The sequence below is a fragment of the Pleurodeles waltl genome, chromosome 4_2, assembly GCF_031143425.1.
Source record: "Pleurodeles waltl isolate 20211129_DDA chromosome 4_2, aPleWal1.hap1.20221129, whole genome shotgun sequence".
NCBI classification, from domain to species: domain Eukaryota; kingdom Metazoa; phylum Chordata; class Amphibia; order Caudata; family Salamandridae; genus Pleurodeles; species Pleurodeles waltl.
This window is the reverse complement of record NC_090443.1, coordinates 1,020,844,796-1,020,870,970: the sequence shown is the minus strand read 5'-3', so window position 1 is coordinate 1,020,870,970 and position 26,175 is coordinate 1,020,844,796. Positions and strand designations below refer to the sequence as shown.

The 26,175-nt window shown below is 47.1% G+C and overlaps 1 protein-coding gene across 5 annotated transcripts in view; it reads left to right on the top strand.

Annotated features, from left to right (window-relative positions):
• LOC138293607 (tenascin-like) overlaps nt 1-26,175 on the top strand; it is a 581,232-nt gene that overhangs the window by 253,706 nt on the left and 301,351 nt on the right. For 4 of the 5 annotated variants that reach the window (XM_069232880.1, XM_069232877.1, XM_069232881.1 and 1 more), the window contains 2 exons: nt 6,442-6,540; nt 12,972-13,070. In XM_069232880.1, coding sequence (XP_069088981.1) covers nt 6,442-6,540; nt 12,972-13,070 — 198 coding nt within the window. The remainder of the gene's footprint in view (nt 1-6,441; nt 6,541-12,971; nt 13,071-26,175) is intronic. The other variant, XM_069232879.1, reaches the window with a different exon arrangement.

Below are 26,175 nucleotides of genomic sequence, written 5' to 3'. Positions count from 1 at the left end.
AAAAATATGTGGAGAGTACGTCATTCTTGGTCTACAGCAGCTGGTTGCAGCAGACATAGGCACCTTGCTCAGCAGTTTGAAGGTGGAGGGATACCGTCTGACCTGCTTTGTTCATGCCGATAGCCTTCATCTGGAAAGAGGAACAGTGAGGGAAGGTGTCAGGCCACATCCTGATGCTTTGAACTGCAATATCTGGTTAGTGCCATTGGGTATGGGGCCTTTTGTTTGCATGCATCAAAGTCAAGGGTTTAGTGGTCTACTCACCTGGCATGACTGGGGTGTGGTAGGAAGTGCTGCCCTTATCTGATGTTTGATTTACATTGATGGTCTCAGGTCATGGTATCTGTGGTTGCCCTCTAATGATGGAAGAGAGAAGGATTGCGCAGCAGTGTCTGTGCCTAGTATGAAACAAGCCTGGGACTTTCCACCTGCAACATCCAGGTTGCTGGAGGTGCAGAGAATTGGGGGCTGGGTGACCATGAGTTAAGTTTTTATGTGGGAAATTATGGTATTTGGAAGCCTTTTGTATGGAGAGGGAATCTAGGTCACACTTTTAGCATGGAACGTGGTGGGATGAGGGGTGTCTGAACATGGGAGAGAAGCCCTCTCAAGCATTAGAAGCAAAATAATTGCTGCTAATCTCTTCATGTTGACATTGTTTGTCAGCCTAGTTGTGTCAGGCCCAGAAAGGAGTTTCAATTATAGCCTTTTGTGCAGGTTTGATTACAACATACTATTTTCCAATTTACGTTTAACATGTGTGTTGCTCTCACTTTCATTTACCGAAAATTGCAATTTTGTCCTACTTGATATTTATTTTAGATATTCCAGGCTTAGATGAAGCTGTTAAAACGCCTCTGCCCCTAATGGATAACATTTCGCAAGCTTCATGCAGTTAACTGAGGATACCTAAGCACAGTTTGTAAAACATTCAAACATTGTCTAATAGTGATAAACAATAGTTTATCTTCAAATATACAATGCATATCATATTTTAAAAATTCCACCTGAGTTGTATTGTCTCCAGTTACCTGGAACCACCATGTATTTTCTCATTTTTCAATTCCATACATAATTTATCCTATTTAGTAATTAGTGGCACATTATTTAAACCACAAACCAAATAAGACACATTTAGAATTGTATCTTTTATTTTTACTTGATGCATAATCTTTTTAAAATAATTCACTTTTTTTTTGTTTAGATAGGAAAACTATACAGGTGTGAGGTTATCCCTCATAACAATCATACATCCCCCTGCGAGTCACAGTTAGGAAGTGACGCCCTCAGGATCCCCCTTTCTAATTGTGTCTCAAACTTGATTTTGCGAGTCTCTAACAGGATACCGGCTCGCTAAATCGGGATGGTACATTGTACAAGGCCATTTTGCAGTCTTTTGCGCCTGCAAAGTTGCTTTGTACATCTGGCCCTTAGTTTCATTGGAGGCAGTTTGTAAGGTAGACACACATGAACCCACATGACAGAATTAATTGTTTTATTCAGTAGAGTTTGCTCATTCTAAATTCTGAACTTCAAATAAGGTTGTACCAGTAACACATTTTACTACCAGCACTTCATTTGACAAAACACTTCAACTGTTTAATTATATTACAGGTATTTGAAATTGTTGGCATAAATTACTGATAATAATTTCACAGTGACCCTTCCAAGAGACAGAGGGCCTCATTTATGAGGTTTTGGTGCAGGGCGGCACCGTAAGGAATTTTGCTGCACTGCCCTGCATCAAAAGGAAAGGGCAGGAATGCGCTGTATCTCTGAGATATGGCGCATTTCTGTCCTTTCCCCCTGCGCTGGCGCACAATGTGCTGCACCATGGTGCAAGGGTATCTGCATTGTAGGGATGAATGTTTTTCTGCAGGAAGGGACATCTTCCTGCACAAAAACAATGACTGGAGGCTTTTTCCTCTTTCTATGTGTGCTGCAGAAAGAGGAAAAAACAAGGAGAAATAAAGAGATTTTTCCTTGTTATGCTTCCGAGGCAGAGGCTTTTGACGCATTCCCAGGTTTACAAAATCTTGTGAACTTGGGAATCTGTCACATGCCATGGGTGTTACGTAGGAACACCCACCGTAACACCCATGCCACTTCTCCCTATTGCAGTGTGAGGCAACGCAGTGGCTTGCACTGCGTTGTCTCACTCTATATTTGCACGTACATGTAAAGCCACGCAGCGTGGCTTTACATGGCTTTGTAGATATGGATCTGCAGTGTGTGCTGCTGGACTGTCATAAAAGAGATATTACGGTAGTGCAGAGGCTCTTGTAAATAAGCCCCAGAGTGTATCAAATGTGTGGGCTCTGGAAGTAAAGGTCAGACATGTCAAGTGCCAGTACTAAATATGTGACAAATTTGATTCTTCCGATGGTCCTTGGCACTCTTCCAGTTCCGATCAACTTAATCATGGTTGACATTTCCAGGGTTGGCTTTTGTAAACAACACACCTTTCACACAGTCTGCCACATCATACTTATATGCCTGGCACTGCTAGATAATAACTTCAAAGATTTCAGAATCACACAGGACTAGAAGGTTTGTATATTTTTTAACAAGCTTCAGCAGATTCTCAGTCCCAAACTCAAACTCTGATTGTTTTGCTGTTGCCTGGGACTGAAAACTTGTCTACTCCTTCAGTTCATCTTCAGGAAATCTTTTTAGTAATTGCTCCCACAGTATTAAAACGAAAGACAAAATAGGCCCTCTTTCAAACTGCTCTACAAGGCAATGATACTTCTGTACTGTTCCAAACGACAGTTTCACCCAAATATTGATCCTTAATTTGGCCAGTCTTGTCTCTTGCACATTGTACTGCTACAACAGTGGTCAAAGAGCTTTACTAAAATAACCTGGACAGATACACAATTTCACTCAAAAAGACATTCAGGACCTAATTCACAAAGGACCTCCACCCTCATGGTGGAGGCCCTGCAGTTGTGGGGGAGTCTCTGCACTAAGGGCAGAATCTCTGCAATGAGAATTCTCATTTCGGAGAATCCGCCTGGAGTTCGGAGACTCCCACACAGCTGTGGGACCTCCACCATAAGTGCCAAAGCCTTTTGTGAATTAGGCCTTCAGTGTTGCAAGAAAAATATGATAATAGGACTCAGACAGCTTCTTGTGGCAATATATAGCAACTGGGCCATCTCCTCAATGTGCTCCTTTTCAAAGTACTTAAGAATAATCTCATATGAAAGTATTAGTGGAGCAGCAGTTAAATGCCCTGAAAGAACCACACTTGATTCAGTGGTCGAAGGGACACCATTTCATAATCAGTAACCGATAAACTTTCATCCAGCTTGGGCTTCCTTAACCCCTTACATGCAGAGGACAGCTTGGAGCCATTCTCCGCCAGACGGCTCCAAGCCGTGCCTGCACAAAAGGTAGGAAATCCTTCCAGTGCGGGCACCAGAGGGATTTCCTTTTGATATTTTCAGCTTTGGTTCCTGGGGAGGAGGTTCCTCAGCAACCAAGGCTGAAAATATCCCGTCCCTGTAATGACAGCTCGCCAACATTATTACAGGGAAAACAAGAGTAAAATGAGTCGATCAACTCATTTACTTTAATTTCCATCAGTGCTCAGGGGCACATCACAGACTCCCGAGAACCAAGAGTGGGAGCGGTACCGTTGGCAAGGGGAGAATCCCCCTTTCCAATACTACCTTTCTCTTGCAGATCGCTGCTTGGGATCGCTGCAGGAGGGCGATCCTCAAGCAAGTATCCACCACTAGACACCAGGGAGGGAAGAGCGGGCCCTTCAGCAAGGGCTTATGCTCCCGCTGATTTTTTTTTCTTTACTTGATTCAGTCCCCAGGGGGGACAGAAAGCCCACTAAGCACCAGGGACTGTTTTTTTATTAGGATGAAGGATGGGGGCTGCCGAGAATGGGCACAGTAATGCTGCCACCCCTCCAAAAAATTGGTAGAATCTTTCTGCCCGATGGGTGGGGGAAGAAAGCCACTAGACACCATGGATGTATTGTTTTCGTTTTTTTAAATAGGGGTGGGACCTGCCCACAATGGGCATGGTCATGTCCCTAACCCAAATAAATGGGGACGAAAGTCTTTCTGCCCTTTCTGGGAAGTAGATCAAGCAATAGCACCGATCTGACCCCCTAGGGGGCACAAAGCCCACTACGCACCAGGGATTATTTTTTAGGAGTGGGGGCTGGCCTGAATGGGCATGGCAAGGCCCCCAACCCCCATTAAATGGGCACAGTCTTTTTGCCCCCCACAGGGGAGATGGGGGTAATTACCCCCAATCTGCCCCTCGAGGGGGTAGAAAGCCCACTAGATACCAGGGAATATTGTCCATAAAGAAAGAGGAGTGGGAGCTACCCACCATGGACATGGCCATGCCCCCACCCCAAATTAATGGGGACAAAGTCTTTCTGCCCCCTTGGGGGGGGAGGTGGGGGTATATTCCATATATGCCCCCAGGGGGCTAAAAGCCCAGTAGACTCGAGGGAATAATACAAAACAAAAAGAAGGAGGGATAGGGGCTGCGTACCATGGGCATGGCCATTCCCCCCACCACAAATAAATGGGGATTCAGTCTTTCTGTCCCCCTGGGGGCAGATGGGGCTAATCAGCCCTGATTCTGCCCCCAGGGGGAAGGGAGGGGCAGGCAGCCCACTAGATGCCAGGGAAATAAAACATAGAGGGGTGAGGGTTGCCCACCACCATGGGTATGTTCTGCTCCCACCCCAACTGAATGGGGCAAAAGTATTTCTGTGCCCCTGCGGACTAAAGCATGACATCCCAATGGCAGGCAAGTGGATAGTTGACTCTTTTGGGTGTTGATTTTACATATGGGCCAGGAGCGCTTGGCTAACTCCCAATATCATCCCATTTGCAATGGTGAGTGGCTGCACTTTTTAGGCTTGAGTAGACTGCCACCAGGAAAAACAGACGAGACCCAGACACTTCTAGGAGAGTCTAGGGTGGTGCGCTTCACATGCCACCTAGATCATTATCTTACCCACAAAGCCCTGCAAACCTCCAACGTTGCCTGTAGTCAAAGGCTCCCATTTTTCTTTGGTTTGATCTGTTCCTGTCACAGCCTTAGGCCCAGCCACATAAGGAGGACAATGACCTTCCCGAAAGTGCACCTGGAAGCCCGTGCCTGCCACCTTCTGTTTTTTGCCCTTGATGAATTTTTATTTCCTAACTATATGCAGTGATCTGCCACAGCCATCTCGAGGAAAACATTGTGAGGGTCATTCTGACCCTGGCGGGAGACGGGAGCCGCCCGCCTGGCGGGAACCGCCAAATGGCCGCTACGCGGTCAGAAGAGCGCGGAGGCCATTCTGACTTTCCTGCTGGGCTGGCGGGCGCCCGCCAAGGGAGCGCCCGCCGGCCCAGCGGGAAAGGCCCTGCAACATTGAAGCCGGCTCCGAATGGAGCCGGCGGTGTTGCAGGGGTGCGACGGGTGCAGTTGCACCCGTCGCGATTTTCACTGTCTGCAATGCAGACAGTGAAAATCTTTCTGGGGCCCTGTTAGGGGGCCCCTGCACTGCCCATGCCAGTGGCATGGGCAGTGCAGGGGCCCCCAGGGGCCCCATGACACCCGTTCCCGCCATCCTGGTTCTGGCGGTGAAAAACGCCAGAAACAGGCTGGCTGGAAGGGGGTCGGAATCCCCATGGCGGCGCTGCATGCAGCGCCGCCATGGAGGATTCTCCCAGCCGGGGGTAATCCGGAGGGAAACCACCGGACCCGGCTGGGCGACCACGGCTTTACAGCCGCGGTCTGAATGCCCAATGAAGCACCGCCAGCCTGTTGGCGGTGCTTCCGGCGACCTCCACCCTGGCGGTCATAGACCGCCAGGGTCAGAATGAGGCCCTGTGTATTTTAAGAGTAGGTTATAGAAAATCATAATTCTGTTTCCTGTGTCTTGCTTTTGCTATTGTGTTTTGCATGATAACATTGAAACCATCATTTAATATTACTTTTGGTGATAGAACTCATATTTTAGGAAAACATAAAAGATCATATTGTGAAACTTCTGGATCTTTTTGCTAAGTGCTTGTTGGACACTATAAACATGTACATGAGAAACAGCTGCTGCTCAGTCCTTGACCAGATGAGTAAAGATGCAGAATGAACTGAGTAGGAAAATGTGAACTCATTTTAAAACCCCTATAGATGTGAATATAAGGGGGTTATTACAACTTTGGAGGAGGTGTTAATCCGTCCCAACAGTGACGGTAAAGTGACGGATATACCACCAGCCGTATTACGAGTCCATTATATCCTATGGAACTCGTAATACGGCTGGTGGTATATCCGTCACTTTACCGTCACTTTTGGGACGGATTAACACCTCCTCCAAAGTTGTAATAACCCCCTAAGTCTCTTAATTTAAATTTTCAAGGATGGTGATGCATCTTACCTTGTTTCTTTTTAATGTGTTCTTCTTTTCTACAGTGGCATCTTGCAATTCAACTACTTGCATTCATGGCTATTGCACTTCGTATGATACATGCAGTTGTCGCTATGGATTCCAAGGACCAACATGTAATGAAGGTGAGAAGGAATTCATGAGTGTGACAGATTCACAGTGATTGTAACGAAAAGAAGCTGGTCGTGGCTCTACACAAAAAAACTGATCTGGATTGATATACATCACTAACATTGTGCATGTGCAAAAGCTCTTCCCTGCCACAAGCACCTTCTTTATCAGCAGTGGTTCTTGTACCAACCTCTGCAATACTGAGCATCTTTTCTTAGCATGTAGAATGTAGCTGTGGGGGTCATTCCGACTCTGGCGGGTGGCGGGCGCCGCCCGCCGTGCGGAGACCGCCAGAAGACCGTACCGCGGTCAAATGACCGCGGCGGTCATTCTGACTTTCCCGCTGGGCGGGCGGGCGACCGCCAAAAGGCCGCCCGCCCGCCCAGCGGGAAAGCCCCAGCAACGATGAAGCCGGCTCCGAATGGAGCCGGCGGAGTTGCTGGTGTGCGACGTGTGCAGTGGTACCCGTCGCGATTTTCAGTGTCTGCTAGGCAGACACTGAAAATCATTATAGGGCCCTGTTAGGGGGCCCCACGACACCCGTTCCCGCCAGCGTGGTTCTGGCGGTGAAAACCGCCAGAAACAGGCTGGCGGGAAGGGGGTCGGAATCCCCATGGCGGCGCTGCTTGCAGCGCCGCCATGGAGGATTCATTTGGCCAGGGGAAAACCGGCGGGAAACCGCCGGATTCCCCTTTTCTGACCGCGGCTTTACCGCTGCGGTCAGAATTGGCCAGGAAGCACCGCCAGCCTGTTGGCGGTGCTTCCACGGTCGTTGGCCCTGGCGGTCAATGACCGCCAGGGTCAGAATGACCCCCTATGTGTCTCACTGGTTCCTTAAGTGTCATTTCTGTGACAATTTAAATCCTCTATTTCCTTTACCTTTAAAAACATACACATCAGATATATCACATTTAGCCTCTTTTTCTCTTTCATCTTCTCCGTTCATCAGGCAGGTATCAGATGGTCTCCAATATCGCAATCATCTCTCCTCCTATTTCTGTTTACCCCCAGAACAAGTCTCTTTCCATTTTTTGATTCAGTTCCCCTCGATTTCTCAATTTCACTGGTCATATTCCTGGATCTGGGGCATGCACATGAGGGGAGGCTGGATCCGTGTGAACAGTCCCGGTGCAATGTAGTATTGCACAAGTGGCTGCAGTTTACTTTTTGTGCTAAAAATTTAACTTGTGCACAGTTTGCTCACACACTTTTGGAAGTGAGTGTTGTCTTTTTTCCATGGTCCTATTTTCAATGCAACGGAGGAAATTCAATTTGCCTTGACGTGTGATCCCAACACTGAAGGACTGCCAAACAAAATAGGCATCCGATGAGATGCTGCACTACCCTAGTTGTGTAGATTTAGTAGTATCACCTACGGATCCATGGAAGAGAGAAAGAGATCAGGATGGGGTGACGTGGACGTGGAATACCAATGGCGAATACCTCTTGGGTCCACCGTGGTGTTTTAGCCAATATCATTTTGTTTTCTGAGCTGTTCAAGGACCACTTCTAAAGCAGTATATTGGACAAAATACGTAGTGTCTGCTAGTTACCTTATTTCATGCTTTGCTATATATTTTTATAAAACGTCACTACTACTGCAACTCAAAATTCAATTCAATGTATTTTGCCACTCAAAATGCATTGAATTGTAAGACATAAACACACTGATACTAGGAAATGTCACATATTTGGACTGAAATCTTGGCAGCAATGCGTTCCGAGGAAGGGACAGGACTGACTGTACACTAGAGGTGGACGAGACAACAGATTAATGGGATAGTCCAGTCAGCGCTGAACCAAGGGTGAGCTCTTGCTCTAAGAGCCCGTAGAGGAGCTGAGCCCTAAAAATAGCTGGCACGTAAATCATGCCAGTAAATCATGATAGAATATGATAAGGTGTCTTCAAAATTCAAGAAACTGTGGGGCATATTTATAATCCCCTAGCGCCACCTTACGCCACATTAACCTCATTATTTTTTACGTTAATGTGGCGCGAGGCTGAAATCCCCGTGCCGTTTTTACAGAGTGGGGCAATGCATGCATTGCGCCACTCTGTAACCCTTTGTGCTACATTATGCCTGTGCCAGGCATAATTTATGGAAAGGGGGCGTTCCCCCCTTAATGAGATTTCCTTGCACCATTTTTTATGACACTTTTAATGCCTGTTTAGAGCAGGTGTTAAAAGGGGGCTTCCATTCTTTAGAATGGGTCCCTATGTACTCTGCAGGAGTAACGCCAACAGTCTGGCGCTACTCCTGCAGAGTACATCAATAGCGTCACATTGAATGACGCTATTGCCCCCTACCATGTGCCATAGTGTGCCATATTTTAAATACGGGGCACACATGGTGGCGGTAGGGGGGCGCTAAGGGGCGCAGGAAGACTGGCGCTGCACTCGGTGCAGCGCCACTTTCCATAAATCTGCCCCTGTATTGTTTTAACAAATAGAAGATTTTCACCTTAGTACATCAGATTATTTGGAAAGTATTTATTAAAAGAGAGAGTCTTCAGCCATGCACAGAGAAACATTTCCTGTCTGATGACAATGCTAATAATAAACTTAGTGGCAAGTCGGTTGTCATGTGTACCTATTACGTGGACTAGATTCTTATTGTAGCTGGAGCAACATTATACTCACTTAAACACAGGAGAGGTTTTTGAATAGCACACATCCTGAGCTCCAGCATTCAAACATGCTCTCGGTGAAATATAGGGGCATATTACCAGGACAAGTGGTGCAGGGCAGTGCAGAAAGTTATCTTGCTGCGCTGCCTGTGCCACAAGGAAAGGGCAGAAATGCACCATATTTATGAAATATGGGGGCATATTTATACTCTGTTTGCGCCAGATTTGCGTCTTTTTTTTATGCAAATCTGGCGCAAACTTAACTCCATATTTATATTTTGGTGCTAGAAATGTCTAGCACCAAAATATTGGAGTTAAAGTCATTTTTTGCCTGCGGAATACTACCTTGCGTCAGTGAGATGCAAGGTAGGCGTTCCCAGGGAAAAAATGACTCAAAGGCCTTAGCGCCTTATTTATCCTCCTGTGCAAAAATGGCTCATGGGAGGTAGGCGGGCCTAAATAATGGCGCTAAGCTTGCTTAGCGCCATTATTTAACGCCTGGGTCAGGGCAGACATTTGGGGACCTGTGGGCACATTTCCCTAGTGGAACACCATGGAATAAGCCCACAGGAGCCCTTCCCAGGCCCCAGGGATACCCCCACCCACACCAGAGGGACAGCGGAGGATGGGGGACCCCATCCCAGGTAAGTACAGGTAAGTAAAGGTAAGTATTTACCTTTCTTCCTTAAAGTGCCATAGGGGGGCCAGCAATGGGCCACCATACATGGCACTGGGTGCCATGGCCAGGCCCAGGGGACCCCTGTCCCCACGGTGCTGGCCATTGGTGCGGTGGGCATGACTCATGTTTTTTATAAGAGTCATGTGGTATGGTAGGTTTAGCGTCAATAAATGACGCTAGGCTGGTTAGAGTCATCTTTTTTTACTCTAACCAGCCTAATGTCATTTTTTAATGCTAAACCCACTACTCCGATACCTCCACCCCCACCCGGCTAATGTCATTCTCCGTGACGTTAGCCTACCCTTTGTGCCGGATTGTGCCATTCCATACATAAGACTCCCAGCAGGTGTCTTGGAATGGCACTAACTGGTGGTATACTTTTTTACGCTAAATTGCATTAGCGCAGTTTAGCATCAAAAAGTATAAATCAGGGCCATGGTGCTTTCTTGTCTTTTCCCCTTGTGCTGGCGCCGTTTTGGATGCCTAGCACCAATGCAGGCATTATTGCACTATGGTGCAAGGGTGCCTGCGTTGCATGCAAGATTGTTTTTGTGCAGTAAGAGGCACCTTCATGCACAGAAACAATGGAGGTGTTTTCCTTCTTCTGAATGCAGCACACATGCAAAAAGGAGAAATAAAAACATGTCTCCTCTTTATGCCAGCCCTGGGGAGGCGTAAGATTTTGATGCATTTCTAGGTCTACAAGTCCTTGTAAATTTGAGAATTCATCAAAGCCCATAAGAGTTGCATGGGACATCCACCACAGCACCCATGGAATGCCTTCCTTGTGCAAAGTAAGGCAAAGCAGCAATATGCGCTGCTTTGCCTTACTCAAGATTTATGAGGTCGCTCGAAGCCATGCAATGTGGCTTTTGCATGGCTTTATAAATCCTTCTTAGGGCTTGCATCACTTTAGCACCATGCAACACAACGTTGCGTGGTGCAAAAATGATGTAATGGGACTTGTATATATGCCCAATAGTGCTTGCCGAGGATCACAAAATGTCATTAATCGAGAAAGGATGGGATTGCAAAGGTGAAATGGTATGGATGGAACCATCTTTCGCTATATTATTTTTTCAGTATTTGTCATGTCCAGTACCACCACTCTGATCTACAAAATAACCATAAACAGGGAGAGATGCTTTACAGGTAGAAAACATTTGAGGTTCTTATTTTCATAAGTGGGTATATGTGCTTGCTATAAGGGTGGTGCAGCATTTCACAAACAGCAATTAGGTAGTGTGCCTTTGGTATTTTTTGGCTTGCTTTCACTATTTTCTCGACACTTGTGTGGTAAAAAAAAAACTCATTTGGATCATATTTCAAACATTTGTTGCAAATTTGTGCCATAAAATCCACCATTTGAATCCAAAGTTTTCAAAAATGTCTTGGGAGGGGAGAACCCCCCCCCCACACCTTCCATTGTCTGTTAGGGCTCACTCTTGCATTAGACTCATATCTAAAATTCTCCACCTCGCCACTTTTAAAATTCACTAGCCACTGATGTAATATGGGTGGAATTCAGCAGCTGAATATCCTTCAAGATAGTGGTGGTAACGTGGGGATAAATCTTTGGGTTAACACTCTTTTCCATTAAGCAGTTTCCTCCAACACTTGTAAGGTTTTCTTCCAGCCTTCTTCAATCAATCAATCAATCAATCAGTAATTTGTCAAGCGCGCTACTCACCCGGAAGGGTCTCAAGGCACTGTGGGGGGGGAGAGGAGGATGCTACTGCTCGAAGAGTCAGGTCTTGAGGCGCATCCTGAAGGTCAGGAGGTCCTGGGTCAGATGTAGGTTGACAGGGAGGGAGTTCCAGGTTTTGGCGGCAAGGTGGGAGAAGGATCTGCTGCCAGTTGTGGTCTAGTGGATACGGGGGACGGTTGCGAGGGCGAAGTTGGCAGAGCGGAGCTGGCGTGTCGGGATGTGGAAGTTGAGATGCTCGTTGAGGTAGGCAGGTCCGGTGTTGTGGAGAGCTTTGTGAGCGTGGATCAGGAGTTTGAAGATGATCCTTTTGTTGGTGGGGAGCCAGTGGAGGTCTCTGAGGTTGGCTGAGGTGTGTTCGTGGCGAGGGAGGAGGAGCGTCGCCCACCCCACCAGCAGCAAACCTTTTACTACAAAACGATAATAAACTATGTTTGTAGTAAAAGGGGTGGGCATTGGATATGACAGCACTGAGGGGGAGTGCTCAGCACTCCCCTTCATTGCGTATGTATATTTGGCCGGCCGTCTCGGGCCGGACAAACATACATGCGCAGTGGGCTCTCTCCAGCCCAGTACTCTGTTGCCAAGCTGGAGAGAGGCTGCACAGTCTTCCAATCTGCCTGGGAGCATCCTGGCCAATCCGAACGCTGCTTTGAGCAGCGTCAGGATTGGCCACAGGGCGGGCTTGGAGCATGTGCCTCCTGTGACGAAGAAGGAGCAGCGGCTCGGAGCTGAGGTACGTTTTTTGTGTTTAAATTGTTTTAATATTCCCCCCTCCCACACCCTGTGCCGCCCCCTCCTCTGCAACCCCAGCAAGACGCGACGGGCACTGGGGTAATAGACACCTTTACAAAAAAGTTACATGACCTTCCCAGAAGTACACCTGAATGCCTGCGCCTGCCACCTTCTGGTTTTTCCCTTTCATGATTTTTTGTTTGCTAACTATATGTAATTATCTGCCACTGCAATCACATGGGACACATTCTGTACTTTCAAGTAAGTTATAGAAAAATGAAATTCTGTTTCCTGTTTTTGCTATTGTGTAATGCACTGCCAGTTCCAAAGCACTGTTCCCTATAGGCACGTTTTGTATGATAATATTGAAAAATAATTAAACCTTCATTTAATATTTCTTTTGGTGATAGAATCTACGTACGAATTTTAGGAACACATAAAAAAATCATATTGTGAAAGTTCTGAATCTTTATGTTAAGTGCTTGTTGGACACTATGACCACGAACATCAGAAAAAGCTGCTGCTCGGTCCTTGACCAGATGAGTAAAGATGTAGAATGAACTGAGCAGGGAACAGGGAACTCAATTTAAGATCCCTACAGATGTGAAAATAAATCTCTTAATTTCATTTATTCCAATGTCCAAGGATGGTGATGCATCTTACCTTGTTTCTATATAAGGTTTTCTTCTCTTCTACAGTGGTATCTTGCAGTTTTAGCACTTGCATTCGTGGCTATTGCTCTTTGAATGGCACATGCATTTGTTACTATGGATTCCAAGGAATATTCTGTAATGAAGGTGAGAAGGAATGCATGAGTGGGACAGATCCACAGTGAGTGCAACAAAAAGAAGCTGCTCGTGGCTCTGCACAAAAACCTGGTCTGTATCACTGATATAGTGCATGTCCAAAAGCTGTTCCTGCCACAAGCGCCTTCTTTATCAGAAGTGGTTTTTGAACCAACTTCTGAAAACTGAGTATCTTTACTGAGCAAGCAGAATGCGGCTATGTGCCTCATGGATTCCTATACAAAGTGTAATTTCTGTGACAAATTAAAAACTCTATTTTCTTTACCTTCATGAATACACACATCAGATATATCACGTTTAGCCTCTGTTTCTTTTGCATTCTCTCCTTTCATCCAGCAAGTATGGGACAGGTCTCCAACATCTCAAACATCTCTCTCCATTTCTCTTTACCCTACCACACAAACCTCTTTCCCTTTTTTCTTCAGCTTCTCTCCTTTCTCGATCTGACTGGCCATATTTTTGGATTTGGGGCAAGTGCACGAGGGGAGACTGGATCCGTGTTAGCACTCCCAGTGCAATATGGTATTCTAGAAGTGACTGCATTTTTCTTTTAGTGCTAACAATTTAACTTAGGCAAAGTTTGCTTGCACACTTTTGGAGATGAGTATCCCCTCATTTCCATAGTCCTATACTCAATGCAAATAAGGGAATTCAATTTCCTATACACATGACCCCAGCACAAAAGCATTGATAAACAAACTAGACAACCAATGAGATACTGAACCGCCCTAGCTGTGTAAATGTAGTAGTATCACCTCCAGGTCCATAGGAGTGAGAAAGAATGCAGGTGTCAGTCATTGGTCAATGCATCCTCCATTCGGAGACATGGTTAGTGAATTTGGCAGATGCCACTAGTGCGGCAAGCAAGAGGTGATGGTCTTTCTCATGCACATTCGAAAGTTTGGCCTGAGTTCTCTCTCGAGAACTGGTCCTGTCTGTAATTTTTCCTACTTTATGTGTGAGTGCACCTCCTGAGCACCAGCAAATCCATTTATGTACCATTGTGTAGTGGTGGGTGAAAAAGAAATGATGAGCAGAACAGCACAGCTTTTATTACACATTAGACATACTTCTCTATTTCCACCACATTAATGATGCTTATTAGCATCTGTGCTGAATTTTCACAGTCCCAGATATATTTGTCTTCCCATGGTCCATCTTCATCTCTACATGCAAAGGACATAGTTTGTGTCATTCAGAACGCCCTTGAAAATCAATTTTCTTGATAAAAAACTGAAATTCTACATTTTGAAGGTCAGGAAAAGGGTATGTTTCGAATGTATGCTCTTAATGTAGAAGACTGAGGGGGATATTTTCAAAGAATTGATGTAGGGCAGCTCTGCAAGTCTTTCTGCTGCAAAGTCCTACAACAATTAGAACGGGCAGAAATGCACCATATTTACAAGATTCGGTGCATTTCTCTCCTTTCCTCCTGCGCTGGTGCACAATTTGCTGTCTAGCGCCAATGCAGGCACCTTTGCACCATGGTGCAAGGGTGTATGCACTGTTGCCAGGATTATTTTTGTGGATAAAAGGAACACTTACCTGCACACAAAATCCAGATATTCTTTTTCCTCTTTCTATGTGTGCTACAAAATGCACCTACAAAATGCACCACACATAGAAAGAGGAAACAGCGAGGAGAAATAAAGCTATTTCTCCTCCTTGTGCTTGCCCTGGGGAGGCGTACAGTTTTGACGCATTCCCAGGTTTACAGTTTCTTGTAAATCTAGGAATGCGCCAAAACACATGGGTGTTGACTGGAAACACCCACCACAACGCCCAGGGAATGCTTCCCTGATGCAGTGTAAGGCAACGCAGCGACTTGCTCTGCTTTGCCTTACACCATATCTACGAGGCCATGAAAAGCCACGCAAAGTGGCTTTGCGCGGCCTCGTAGATATGGGTCTGCAGTCTGCGTCGCCGGAGCATCTTAAAAAGTGGCAGATAGGCGGCGCAAGGGGCTTGAAGATATACACCCCTGAGTTTTTGAAGATACGGAGTGATTGTAATCAGTCTGCATCACCCAATGTTTCCTAATTTGTGCCGAATACATTTCTGGGTGGAATCATTCAGTTTCTACATCTTCAAACAAGATGATTTCCTGTCGAGCCTGCTGTTTATGGACGGTCATTGGGACTGACTAAGCATGACAAATGGAAACTGTCATTCACAGCACAGCAGGGTCTAAGAGCTGTAGTCCAGTCTTCAGCCATCAGCTTCCATCATTTTGAGTGACTGCACTCTGCCTCTTCGCAATCAAGCTCGCTTAACAAACAGTTCCTTTTTTTTCAGTGAATAATGCCAGGAAAGGTTTTTATGCTTTTATTCATGCATATTAAGTTTGTTAAGTCAAATTGCGCTTTTCTGTTTTCAGTGCTAACTTTAAGTATGTTTGGATAAATTAGCAGACAGGTGAAGGAATCTCTAAAGCAGGATAACTGCTGCACAAGTAATTATACCTAGGGCCACTGGAATCATGCAGCAGGGAAGAGCCACATTATGCAGCAGAGTTGAGAAAATTATGCAGCAAGAAAAGGTCAATTATGCAGCCTATTGTAGCACATTTTGTGATAGAGTAAAGTTTTTTTGGGCCATTTTTTTAACTTGTTAACAGCGCCTGGGAATTGGTTGCACCTCATTTCCAGTCCCTACACATAGCAATAAGCAACCAGTGCACCTTTTCAAGCAGCTTCTACTGCACAGCAGCACATGCCGCTGCGTTTTTGAGCTACAGCCATTTTTTTTAAATTAAAATCTGCAGATTATGTGGCAAATGATGGATTATGTGGCAAATGCACCTAATCTATAATTATGAAAAAATCACTGCACCCGCACAATTGCATTATTCCAGTAACCATGTTATACCTTTCACCAGCTATGACTGAAGGATATACTCAATGGCATGCTGGCACAGAGTCCCTGATGCTTCCTCAGTACTTTTAAACATAAAAAAGTGGTTGCACCACTATGGTGCTCATGTGGCTCCCACCGCTGTTTATGATCTACCAGTCATGAAACCTGGCCTTTTTGGGAGCGGAGAAGGCGCAGTCGCGCAAAGGGCCAGATTTAGAAGAAAGTGGTGCATCGATCCCCATGCGCCTCTTGTCTTGCGTCGCCCCTGCGCCACCTTATGACACCATGGCTGTGCCGTATTTACAATGTGGTGGTTTCCACAATACTGTCATAATTCATGATGCTATTGTGGCGCTTTGCTGGATTAGCACCATAAATAATGCAGCTAGTGCCGCAAAGCACTGGGGAGGCCCATATGTTACTATGGGCCCGTCACTATAACGTCCACCCCGAGCCGGTGTTAAAAATGACAGAAAAAACATTGCAGTGAAATCTTGTAGACATCGCTGCACCATTGTTAGTGGCCTCCCTGCGTGGGAATGCCCCCCTTGCATACATTATGCCTGACGCAGGCATAATGTGGCGCAACGCAAAGGGTTACAAAGTGTCGCAATGTAAGCATTGTGCCACTTAGTAAATATGGCGTGGGGTAATGGCCTCTTTAATGCCACATTAATATAAAAAATAATTATGCTAGAGTGGCGCAAGGAGGTGCAAGGGCCTTGTAAATCCGGCCCAAAGTACTTTAAAACATATCATGTTTTGGCACTGCCAATAGGCCTGGCTAATGCTTGAAAGAGCCTCTTTATTCATTGATGGGTGTGGACACTCAGTACATCAACATACATGCACTCTATCAATCATTCTTGCACTCATGCTTCCATTTATCCACCAACTTATAGAACCACAATAAAACACACACACAGTCTCAACATGTCCAAGAACAATTAAAAGAATACAATGAGAAAAAAAAAATGTGCTGCTACCTACACATGGCTGACATATGCTTGCAGTGACAAATAGAATTAAAGAAAGCGGCGCAGGCCTTCTTGCAACAGTAATGGACATAGTGCGTAATTGGTTTAAAGGTAAAGCATGGTCTCCTAGTTTAAAGGCAGTGTGCATGGAGTGCGCACACTTAGCAGCAAGTGAGCAGCATGTTAACACTTTCTGGGGAGTTGTAGTGTGGTTTTAAAATTAAAATAAAAAGAGGAGGAGAAAAGAAACAAAAGAGGCTTCATAAAAGGAGAACAAAGTTAAATGGCTGATCCAGCAGCTTTGGCAGTGAAGTGCACTCATTTTCGGTGGATGTGCACATTTGATCAGGCAAATACTGTCACGCTCAGGGCAATAGAGCTAAAGGCTGAGGTGGGCTGACCCTTTGCCCCATGCTGTATGCTGCCATGGATGGAAGAACAATATAAATGACACTCATGCAAACCAAAGGCAGAAGAGGCCACAATAGTACCTGGGTAGTTATGGGCAGGTCACAGTTCCCTTTCAAAAGGCATTTTTGTTTTCTTATTACCTTTGCAGCTATTTAATTCTATTAGGCATACACTTTCTTTGAAAAGTGTATCCACTTCTGGTGCACTTTGCTGCACTAGCGTCAACATTTTTGGGCTGTGAGCCACCTTTTCGAGAGCAATGCAATTAATAATTATACTTTTAGTGAGGCAAAGCTCACACAATTGCCATATTTTTACCCAAAGCAAAAGGGCAGCCAGCCCTAGTAGATCTTCTTCGTAAGTCAGGCCCACCTCAGAGTGGCTGTGCCTGAGGGAACTGATACTAGTCTACGCAAAAGACTATGGCCCTCATTCTGACCCTGGCGGTCAAAGACCGCCAGGGCGGAGGACCGCGGGAGCACCGCCGACAGGCCGGCGGTGCTCCAATGGGGATTCCGACCGCGGCGGTAAAGCCGCGGTCGGACCGGCACCACTGGCGGGCTCCCGCCAGTGTACCGCCGCCCCATTGAATCCTCCACGGCGGCGCAGCTTGCTGCACCGCCGCGGGGATTCCGACCCCCCCTACCGCCATCCAGATCCCGGCGGTCCGACATGTATTTCACTGTCTGCTTCGCAGACAGTGAAATACGCGACGGGTGCAACTGCACCCGTCGCACAGCTTCCACTCCGCCGGCTCGATTCCGAGCCGGCTTCATCGTGGAAGCCTCTTTCCCGCTGGGCTGGCGGGCGGTCTGAAGGCGACCGCCCGCCAGCCCAGCGGGAAAGTCAGAATTACCGCCGCGGTCTTTCGACCGCGGAACGGTAACCTGACGGCGGGACTTTGGCGGGCGGCCTCCGCCGCCCGCCAAGGTCAGAATGAGGGCCTATGTTGTAATTTCTGAAGGTTGTTGCAATTGTAATACCCACACACACCGGGCCCGTAAGAAGGCAACTGAGATACTTTTAGATTGAAACAAAGTTATCATCTCTTTCACTGGCCTAAACCCCATTGTTGAAGTAAAGCGAAAAATCCCTTCAATGGCTCTTGAAAATTGAAGAGCTCTTAATGACAGCAAAGGTGCGCGCATAACTTTGGAATCAAATGGAATACCTAAGTAATTAAAACTATCCACCTTTGAAACTGGGGATCCCGCTATATCATAATTTTTTGACTTACTACTTGTAGGCCCACAAATTAAGATAAAATACTTTGACTGGTTGACCTTTCAGTCTAAGAAGGTCATAAACTCCATAAAACGGTCCAACAGCCGCTGGAGGCCATTTGCAGTTTTAGCTATGAGGATGACATCATCAGTATAAAGGGGTGTGGAAATATGATGGTTTCCCACCCTCTATTTAGACTTTTCAGGAAAAGGTACCCCTCAATGCCGTTTATGTAAATTAAAAATCAAAACAGACCTAAAATGCAGCAACAATGGACTCCCTGACAACAGTTTATGGTGGATGTGCCGTCTAGCAGATCCATTGGGCCAGATGTAGGAAGCCTTTTGCATGTCGCAAACTGTGAAAAACGCAGTTACGACATACAAAAGGACTAACGCGATGCACATCCTCAAATTGCGAGTCGGTACCGACTCGCAATTTGAGGATGAGACTCGCAAATAGGAAGGGGTGTTCCCTTCCTATTTACGACTGCATCGCAATGCTGAGTTGCTTTGTGACCGCGAATGCGGTCACAAACCAACTCGCAGTTACCACCCACTTGAAGTGGGTGGTAACTCATTCGCAAAAGTCCAATGGGACCCCTTCCCCTTTGAGAATGCCTTAAAAAATGTTTTTTCAGAGCAAGCAGTGGTCCGCCTACTCTGAAAAAAACGAAACCAAATGGTTTCAGAAGTTTTTCTTTTTGCAACTCGATTTCCTTTAAGGAAAATGGGCTGCAAAAAGAAAAAAAAAACAGTCACAGACATGGAGGTCTGCTGTCTACAGCAGGCCACGATCCCTGTGAGTGCATGGACTCCCTATGGGGTCGCAAAATGCGACCCAACTCATTAATATTCATGAGGTTGGTCTTTGCGACCCCATAGCGAGTCGCAGAAGGTGTCTGAGACACCTTTCTGCATAAAATTTTGCGAGTTGCAAATTGCGAGTCGCTATGACTCGCAATTTGCAAGTCGCAAAATATTTTTTTGCTACATCTGGCCCTTACTGAGGTCGACATAAGAGTGTGACTAAAGGTTTTTCCACCCCATACTTTCCAAAATGTTCCATAGTTTAAAGTGGTTTACGGTGTCAAAAGCACTTGACAAATCCATAAAAGCCAGATGGAAGATGATGTTTTTAGCTTGAACATTTGTATCAATTAAAAGGGAAAGATTTAAACATTGCTCTGTAATTCCAGTCCCTTGTTTAAATCCATACTGAGGGTATGAAATAATGTTATTTGTCTCTACCCAGCCATCCAATCTCGCCAAAATAACGTTGCCTAAAATCTTTATAGTCGAGTCTAGCAGAGATATTGGAGCAGATGGGACTGGATATATCCTGCTTCTTGAAAATGGGAACGATCACTCCTTCCTTCTAAGGGGGGGTACGGGGTCCTATTAACACCAAGAAAAAGTACTCCACACCAGTTTAGGAAACTAGATAATTATTATCTGAATACAATAATACCAAAACAACATAAAATTCAATATGCACTATTCAAGATGTCCCTTTTTAAAGGTTTAAATGAGTCTCAATCCTTATGAATCAGTTGTATCCTTTTAACACACAGTACCTGGGATGCATAAGAAATAACGACGCATAGGGCCACAGCAGAGGCGATGCATCGAAAAGCAAAGCAATGTGTCGATTTTTCCAGCGCGGTAAAGGTGATGCGCCGTTTCTCTCCACGCTGCAAGATGATCAGTTGGTTTCCTGGAGCGCAGCCTTGGTTCCTCACTGCGATGCGCAGATATTTTGATGCCCAGGGACAATGCTTTGAAAATTCAGAACACGTTGAGAAGAGGCAACAGGCCCTGTATCGATCTGGCATGTGATGCAGTGATATTTCAGCTGCGGGGAAGGCACTGCGTCAATCCATCAGACATTGGCGGTCATTCTGACCCTGGCGGTCAAAGACCGCCAGGGCGGAGGACCGCGGGAGCACCGCCGACAGGCCGGCGGTGCTCCAATGGGGATTCCGACCGCGGCGGTAAAGCGCCGGGAACCGGATGGCGGTAGGGGGGGTCGCGGGACCCCTGGGGGCCCCTGCAGTGCCCATGCCACTGGCATGGGCATTGCAGGGGCCCCCGTAAGAGGGCCCCTACAAGTATTTCACTGTCTGCTTGGCAGACAGTGAAATACGTGACGGGTGCAACTGCACCCGTCGCACAGCTTCCACTCCGCCGGCTCGATTCCGAGCCAGCTTCATCGTGGAAGCCTCTTTCCCGCTGGGCTGGCGGGCGGCCTGAAGGCGGCCGCCCGCCAGCCCAGCGGGAATGTCAGAATTACCGCTGCGGTCTTTCGACCACGGAACGGTAACCTGACGGCGGGACTTTGGCGGGCGGCCTCCGCCGCCCGCCAAGGTCAGAATGTGGGCCATTGTGTCAAATTTTGGAGGCGTTGCATTGATTTCCAATGCAATGGATTATTTTCTCTTTGGTGAAGTCTTTGATAGCCCTGAGACTTCAGAACAGGAGGCAAGCTTAATTCAAGCCCTTGGCGAGCACTTGAGGAGGAAGGTAGAGTTCGTCCAGCGAAGTCATGGGTCACCAGGCGGCAGGGCAACAAAAAGGCCAGTGGTCCTTCCTGCAAAGCAGTCCAGATGAGTCAGTTGGGGCAGCCAGGCAGTCCTTCTGATAGAGTCCAGTTGTATGTCCTGAGTTTTCTGATTTGGTGGGGTCACAGACCCAGTAAAAGTGCCTCTGAAGTGGTGGAAACTTCAAAGAGTGGTGTTGAAGTGCACAAGTTCCCCTTTCAATCCAGCCGTGTCTGCCATAAGGCCTGTGGGGGGCTATTTGTCCTTTGTGTGAGGGCAGACCACTGACCTTTGAAGTGTAAATGAGACCCTTCCTGCCAGGGAGACCTATCAGTATGCAGATGAATGAAGATGCAGCTGAGTGTCCTGTTTATGGCTCTCAGGGTGGAATGCACAAGGGGAACTGTCAACCAGCACTGACGTGGATTGGAGACAGGCTGTAAGGCACAGATGGCAGTAAGTGTAGATAAATGCGTACTTTCTAAAAGTGCAATTTCTGAAATAGTAGTCTATGTTAGACCTGACTGCCTTGGGATGGTCACTCCTAACTTTTTGCCTGCCTCCCTCCACTTTTTAAATACTGTTTTTGATGGTTTTAAGACTCTGCACACTTTACCACTGCTAACCAGTGCTAAAGTGCATATGCTCTCTCCCTTTAAACATGGTAACATTGGATCTTACCCAATTGGACTAATTAATTTACTTATAAGTCCCTAGTAGTGTGCACTATATGTGCCCAGGGCCTGTAGATTAAATGCTACTAGTGGGCCTGCAGCACTGATTGTGCCACCCACTTAAGTAGCCCCTTAACCTTGTCTCAGGCCTGCCATTGCAAGGCCTGTGTGTGCAGTTTCACTGCCAATTTGAGGCCTATGTTATTTTGATATTGTGGGTCTGGTAAATTAATGCAACTGCGTTAGAGTATTGTGTTCTGTTGATAACTCAATGTGCTATATCAAGGCTTTGCTAATTCTCACAAATTGATATTTGATACCAAAGTGAGTTTGCTATTTTGGTGCCAAGTGTCATGAAGTTTGAGTTAACAACTGCACTTTCTTCTAGATTGTGAATCTTTATATGCTTTATTATTTGTGTTTGTGAAATGTTCATGTTGATATATCTGTAAATAACGCTGAGCTCATTAGAACTAACAATCCCTGTGTATATATTTCCCCACTACCAGAGTAAAACTTAAGATTTCCCAAAAAACAGAAAAGTTAGACGTGTGTAACTTAAGATTCCCTAAAATCATAAAAGCTAGACCGTAACTGTCCCCTTTCTCACATAGGCATGGTAGACTAACAGGTGAACTGGCCCATGCAATCCCAGCACCACCCCAGTCCCGTACTAGAGCTTCCCAGAGTTCGATTCCCCCCCGTCCATCGGATTCAGCCCATCAAACCCCAGCGGCACAGTGAACACACACTCCTGCTTGTTCTGGTGAACATACCTGAGAGACAAGGAGATTAACAGCAGTTCCAGGCAGTAATACAACTCACGGGGTGGTGAAAGGAGTCCCAGTCCTCTGAGGCCCAATGACAAGAGTGGGCATTGTCAGGCCAAGTGCATAACAATTGTAGGCTGACACAGAGAGATAGTGCCCTGAGACGAAAGAGAAATCTTTGTACGCCAATTTTGCAATTTGCTAGCAGACGGGACTGAGGAGGGGAACCAATTTGACCTGGCCAACGGGAGAGTATTTGAGCCAGAGGATATGGCAGAGGATTTCATCAGATACTGGAGGGCAAATCCCAACTGGAAGTTCCCCTACATGCAGCAATCCCTCGTAAGGTGGGAAAGAAGGCAAGTCAAAGAAAGGAGGAAAGAACAAGAAGTGGTGGGGATGGAACCAGGATGTTACTTCAAAATCCCCGAGCTGGGAGCAAGCGGTCCTAGTCAGAACAGCTGTGGCCGCAACAGCACAGAAGGCGGTGGCGCCAATGAGAGTACTGCTGCAGAGGGTCAGAGAAGATAAAGCATGTAGTACCAGGATTCAAGGAAGTAGTACAGGGGACTCCCAAACCCGGGACTGGGCCACAATCCTCCCGCTGCCCGTAGACCCAGATAAGCTGAAGGGCCAACATGGGTCAGTCCTGCATCTGATGGATGACACATGCACACTTAGGGGGTGATTCTGACCCCGGCGGTTCAGTACCGCCGGGGCCAGGGTCGGCGGGAGCACCGCCAACAGGCTGGCGGTGCCCCGCAGGGCAGTCTGACCGCGGCGGTTTGGCCGCGGTCAGAAAGGGAAAACCGGCGGTCTCCCGTCGGTTTTCCGCTGCCCTGGGAATCCCCCATGGCGGCGCAGCTTGCTGCGCCACCATGGGGGATTCTGACACCCCCTACCGCCATCCTGTTCCTGGCGGTTCGCCCGCCAGGAACAGGATGGCGGTAGGGGGTGCCGCAGGGGCCCCCGTAAGAGGGCCCCACTGGGTATTTCAGTGTCTGCCTAGCAGACACTGAAATACGCGACGGGTGCAAACTGCACCCGTCCCACATGCCCACTCCGCCGGCTCCATTCGGAGCCAGCTTCCTCGTGGGGAGGGGTTTCCCGCTGGGCTGGCTGGCGGCCTTCTGGCGGTCGCCCGCCAGCCCAGCGGGAAAGCCATATGGCGGTTCCCTCCAGGCGGGCGGCGCCCGCCGCCCGCCGGGGTCTAAATGACCCCCTTACTCTCTTATATCCGGTGTTGACAGTGACCCGACAATCTGAGGAAGAACCCATCATGACAATGCTGGTAAATACCATTCCCTACAGCTTCCTAATTGCCACAGGAGCAACAAAATCACACAAAGGAAGGGATCCTGCTCTTATCCAAAGACTCCATGGACACGCAGGGGTTCTCAGGCACGGTCATGAGGGTTCCCTACACAAAACTCCTCAAGATAGACATGGGAGGCCGCTGCCTGAAGGGCCACGCTATATCACCCCTCTTCTCCGACTAATTTTCTAGGAAGTGACTTAATGGCCAAACTAAACACGAACATTAATTTCTCAGAAGATGGGACAATGGCCAACTCAGGCCCGGGGGTTTGCCTTCAAGGCTCATGTCTTTAACCCGCCCACACAGCACAAACCAGCAACAAGAGCAGCACCAGCTGACCTGAAGGCCTTCAATAATGCTGTCCTCAAAATTATTGTCAATGCGTCGGGACTGCTGGGCCGTAGGATACAGCTGCCCCATGAGTTAGTGTTCCCTGGGAGAGTCACCACGATTTGACACCCCAAGAGGAGGTCCTGCTTTGCTTGGAGGCGGTAGAGGTGCAGCCCAAATATGGGGTCCTGCTGACCACTGACCAAGCGAACGCAATGTGGGTATGTATCATCTTTGTTAGGCCCTGTTTCAGTATACAGGAGGTAACTGATGATCAGCTGTTCATTGAGTGTCCAGGGACCTCAAAAATTATCTTCACTGATTTGATTAAGGTTAGGGTATAACTATCGAATGGGGCATTATTGCCCATGGCGGTATTGACAACATGGCAGGAGCAAGGCTTGTCAATAGTACCGCCACAGTTGTGGGGCACATCAATACTGCTGAACCAGTAAGGATAACACAGCAGGGGTGCATCAGTACCCTCTCTCCAAGGAAGATGATGAGAGCATGCACCTGCAATCCAAGCACTAGTTTGATAAAGAGATCTTCCACATGGGGGTCTCACTCTGCAATACACTGATTTTCCCAGTCAAAAAAAGTAAGGGAGGGGCCTGGCACCCGGGGCAGGACCTGCGCCCTCTCAATTACATCATGGTCCTGAAAATCCCGATAGTGCCAGACCCCTCAATCATACTAACTAACATACCTGCAGAAGCCCGCTATTTCTTCATGATAGACATCAAGAATGCGTTCTTTAGCATTCTACTGCACCCCGAAAGCCAGAACCTGACCACGTTCACCTTGTGAGGTGTTCAGCTGCAATACTAGAGACTACCGCAAGGGTACTGTGAGTCCCCCAATATCTTCAATCGAATACTACAGAGGGACCTTGCTAACTTCTGATTGGATAGCACCCTGATACAGTATGTTGACGACATCTTGCTATGTAGTCACTCTGAGGAACTATTTTGTCAGGACACGATAGCCCTCTTGACTGCACTTGCAGAGAGAGGGCCAAAGTAGAGAAGCGGAAGATGCAGTATGTACAACAGGCAGTTAGTTATCTGGGTCAGCTGACCTCAGCAGCTGGTCAGCGGATCACGCCGGCATGTGCAGATTCTATAAGGGCTATGCCTCAAGCCGAAAATAAAAAGGGCATGCAAATGTTTTTTGGGCTATGAAGCTACGTCCAACAGTGGGTCTTTGACTACAGCACGCTTGTTGCCCCCTTACTCGAGGCCATGAAAAAGGCAAAAGCTGGCCACGAGCATGGACAGTTGAGATGCACAATGCCTTCTGCAAGCTCAAAACAGAGATAATGCACTCCTCTATGTTAGGATCGCCCAACTATAATAAGGAATTCTTCTTATTTAGCCACAGCAATGGGCGAGTCATGTCAGCAGTCCTGACACAAAAATATCCCCTGGGGCATAAACCTCTTGCATACTACAGTAGGGTCTTAGACTCAATCATGCAGGTTAATTTCCTATGTGAGCAGGTGCTAGCAGCAGCGGCCTTTGCCATCAAGAAAAGCACCTCCCTTGTGATGGGGGGACTACTGACACCGTAATTTAGTGTTTGCGGTCATACAAAACAGCAAGAGCATGCTGACTACACAACAGGTTTCGTGCCACAAACTGTTGCTCTCCAGGTCGTCACTAAAATAGCAGGGCGCCATCTAGTAAACACAGTCACCTTCCCAGCCCACGAGGTTCAAGAGAGGGAGGAGGTCCATGACTGTGCAACATACACCCCTGAGGGGATCAGCCAGGCAGAAGAGGATCCCATCCTAGATAGTGAGGCACTATTCATCTACGGTTCCTCCATGATCAAGAGACTAGGGTAAGACACATGGGGGCAGCGGTAGTAATGGCTCGTAGCCCCACGCCCTTAGAAAAACTTCAAGTTACCGCTCAACTAACTCTCCTTCCCCACCTCTCAGCACAGGTGGCAGAGCTGGCACTAATCGAAGCCCTTACCTAAAGGTAAGGGAA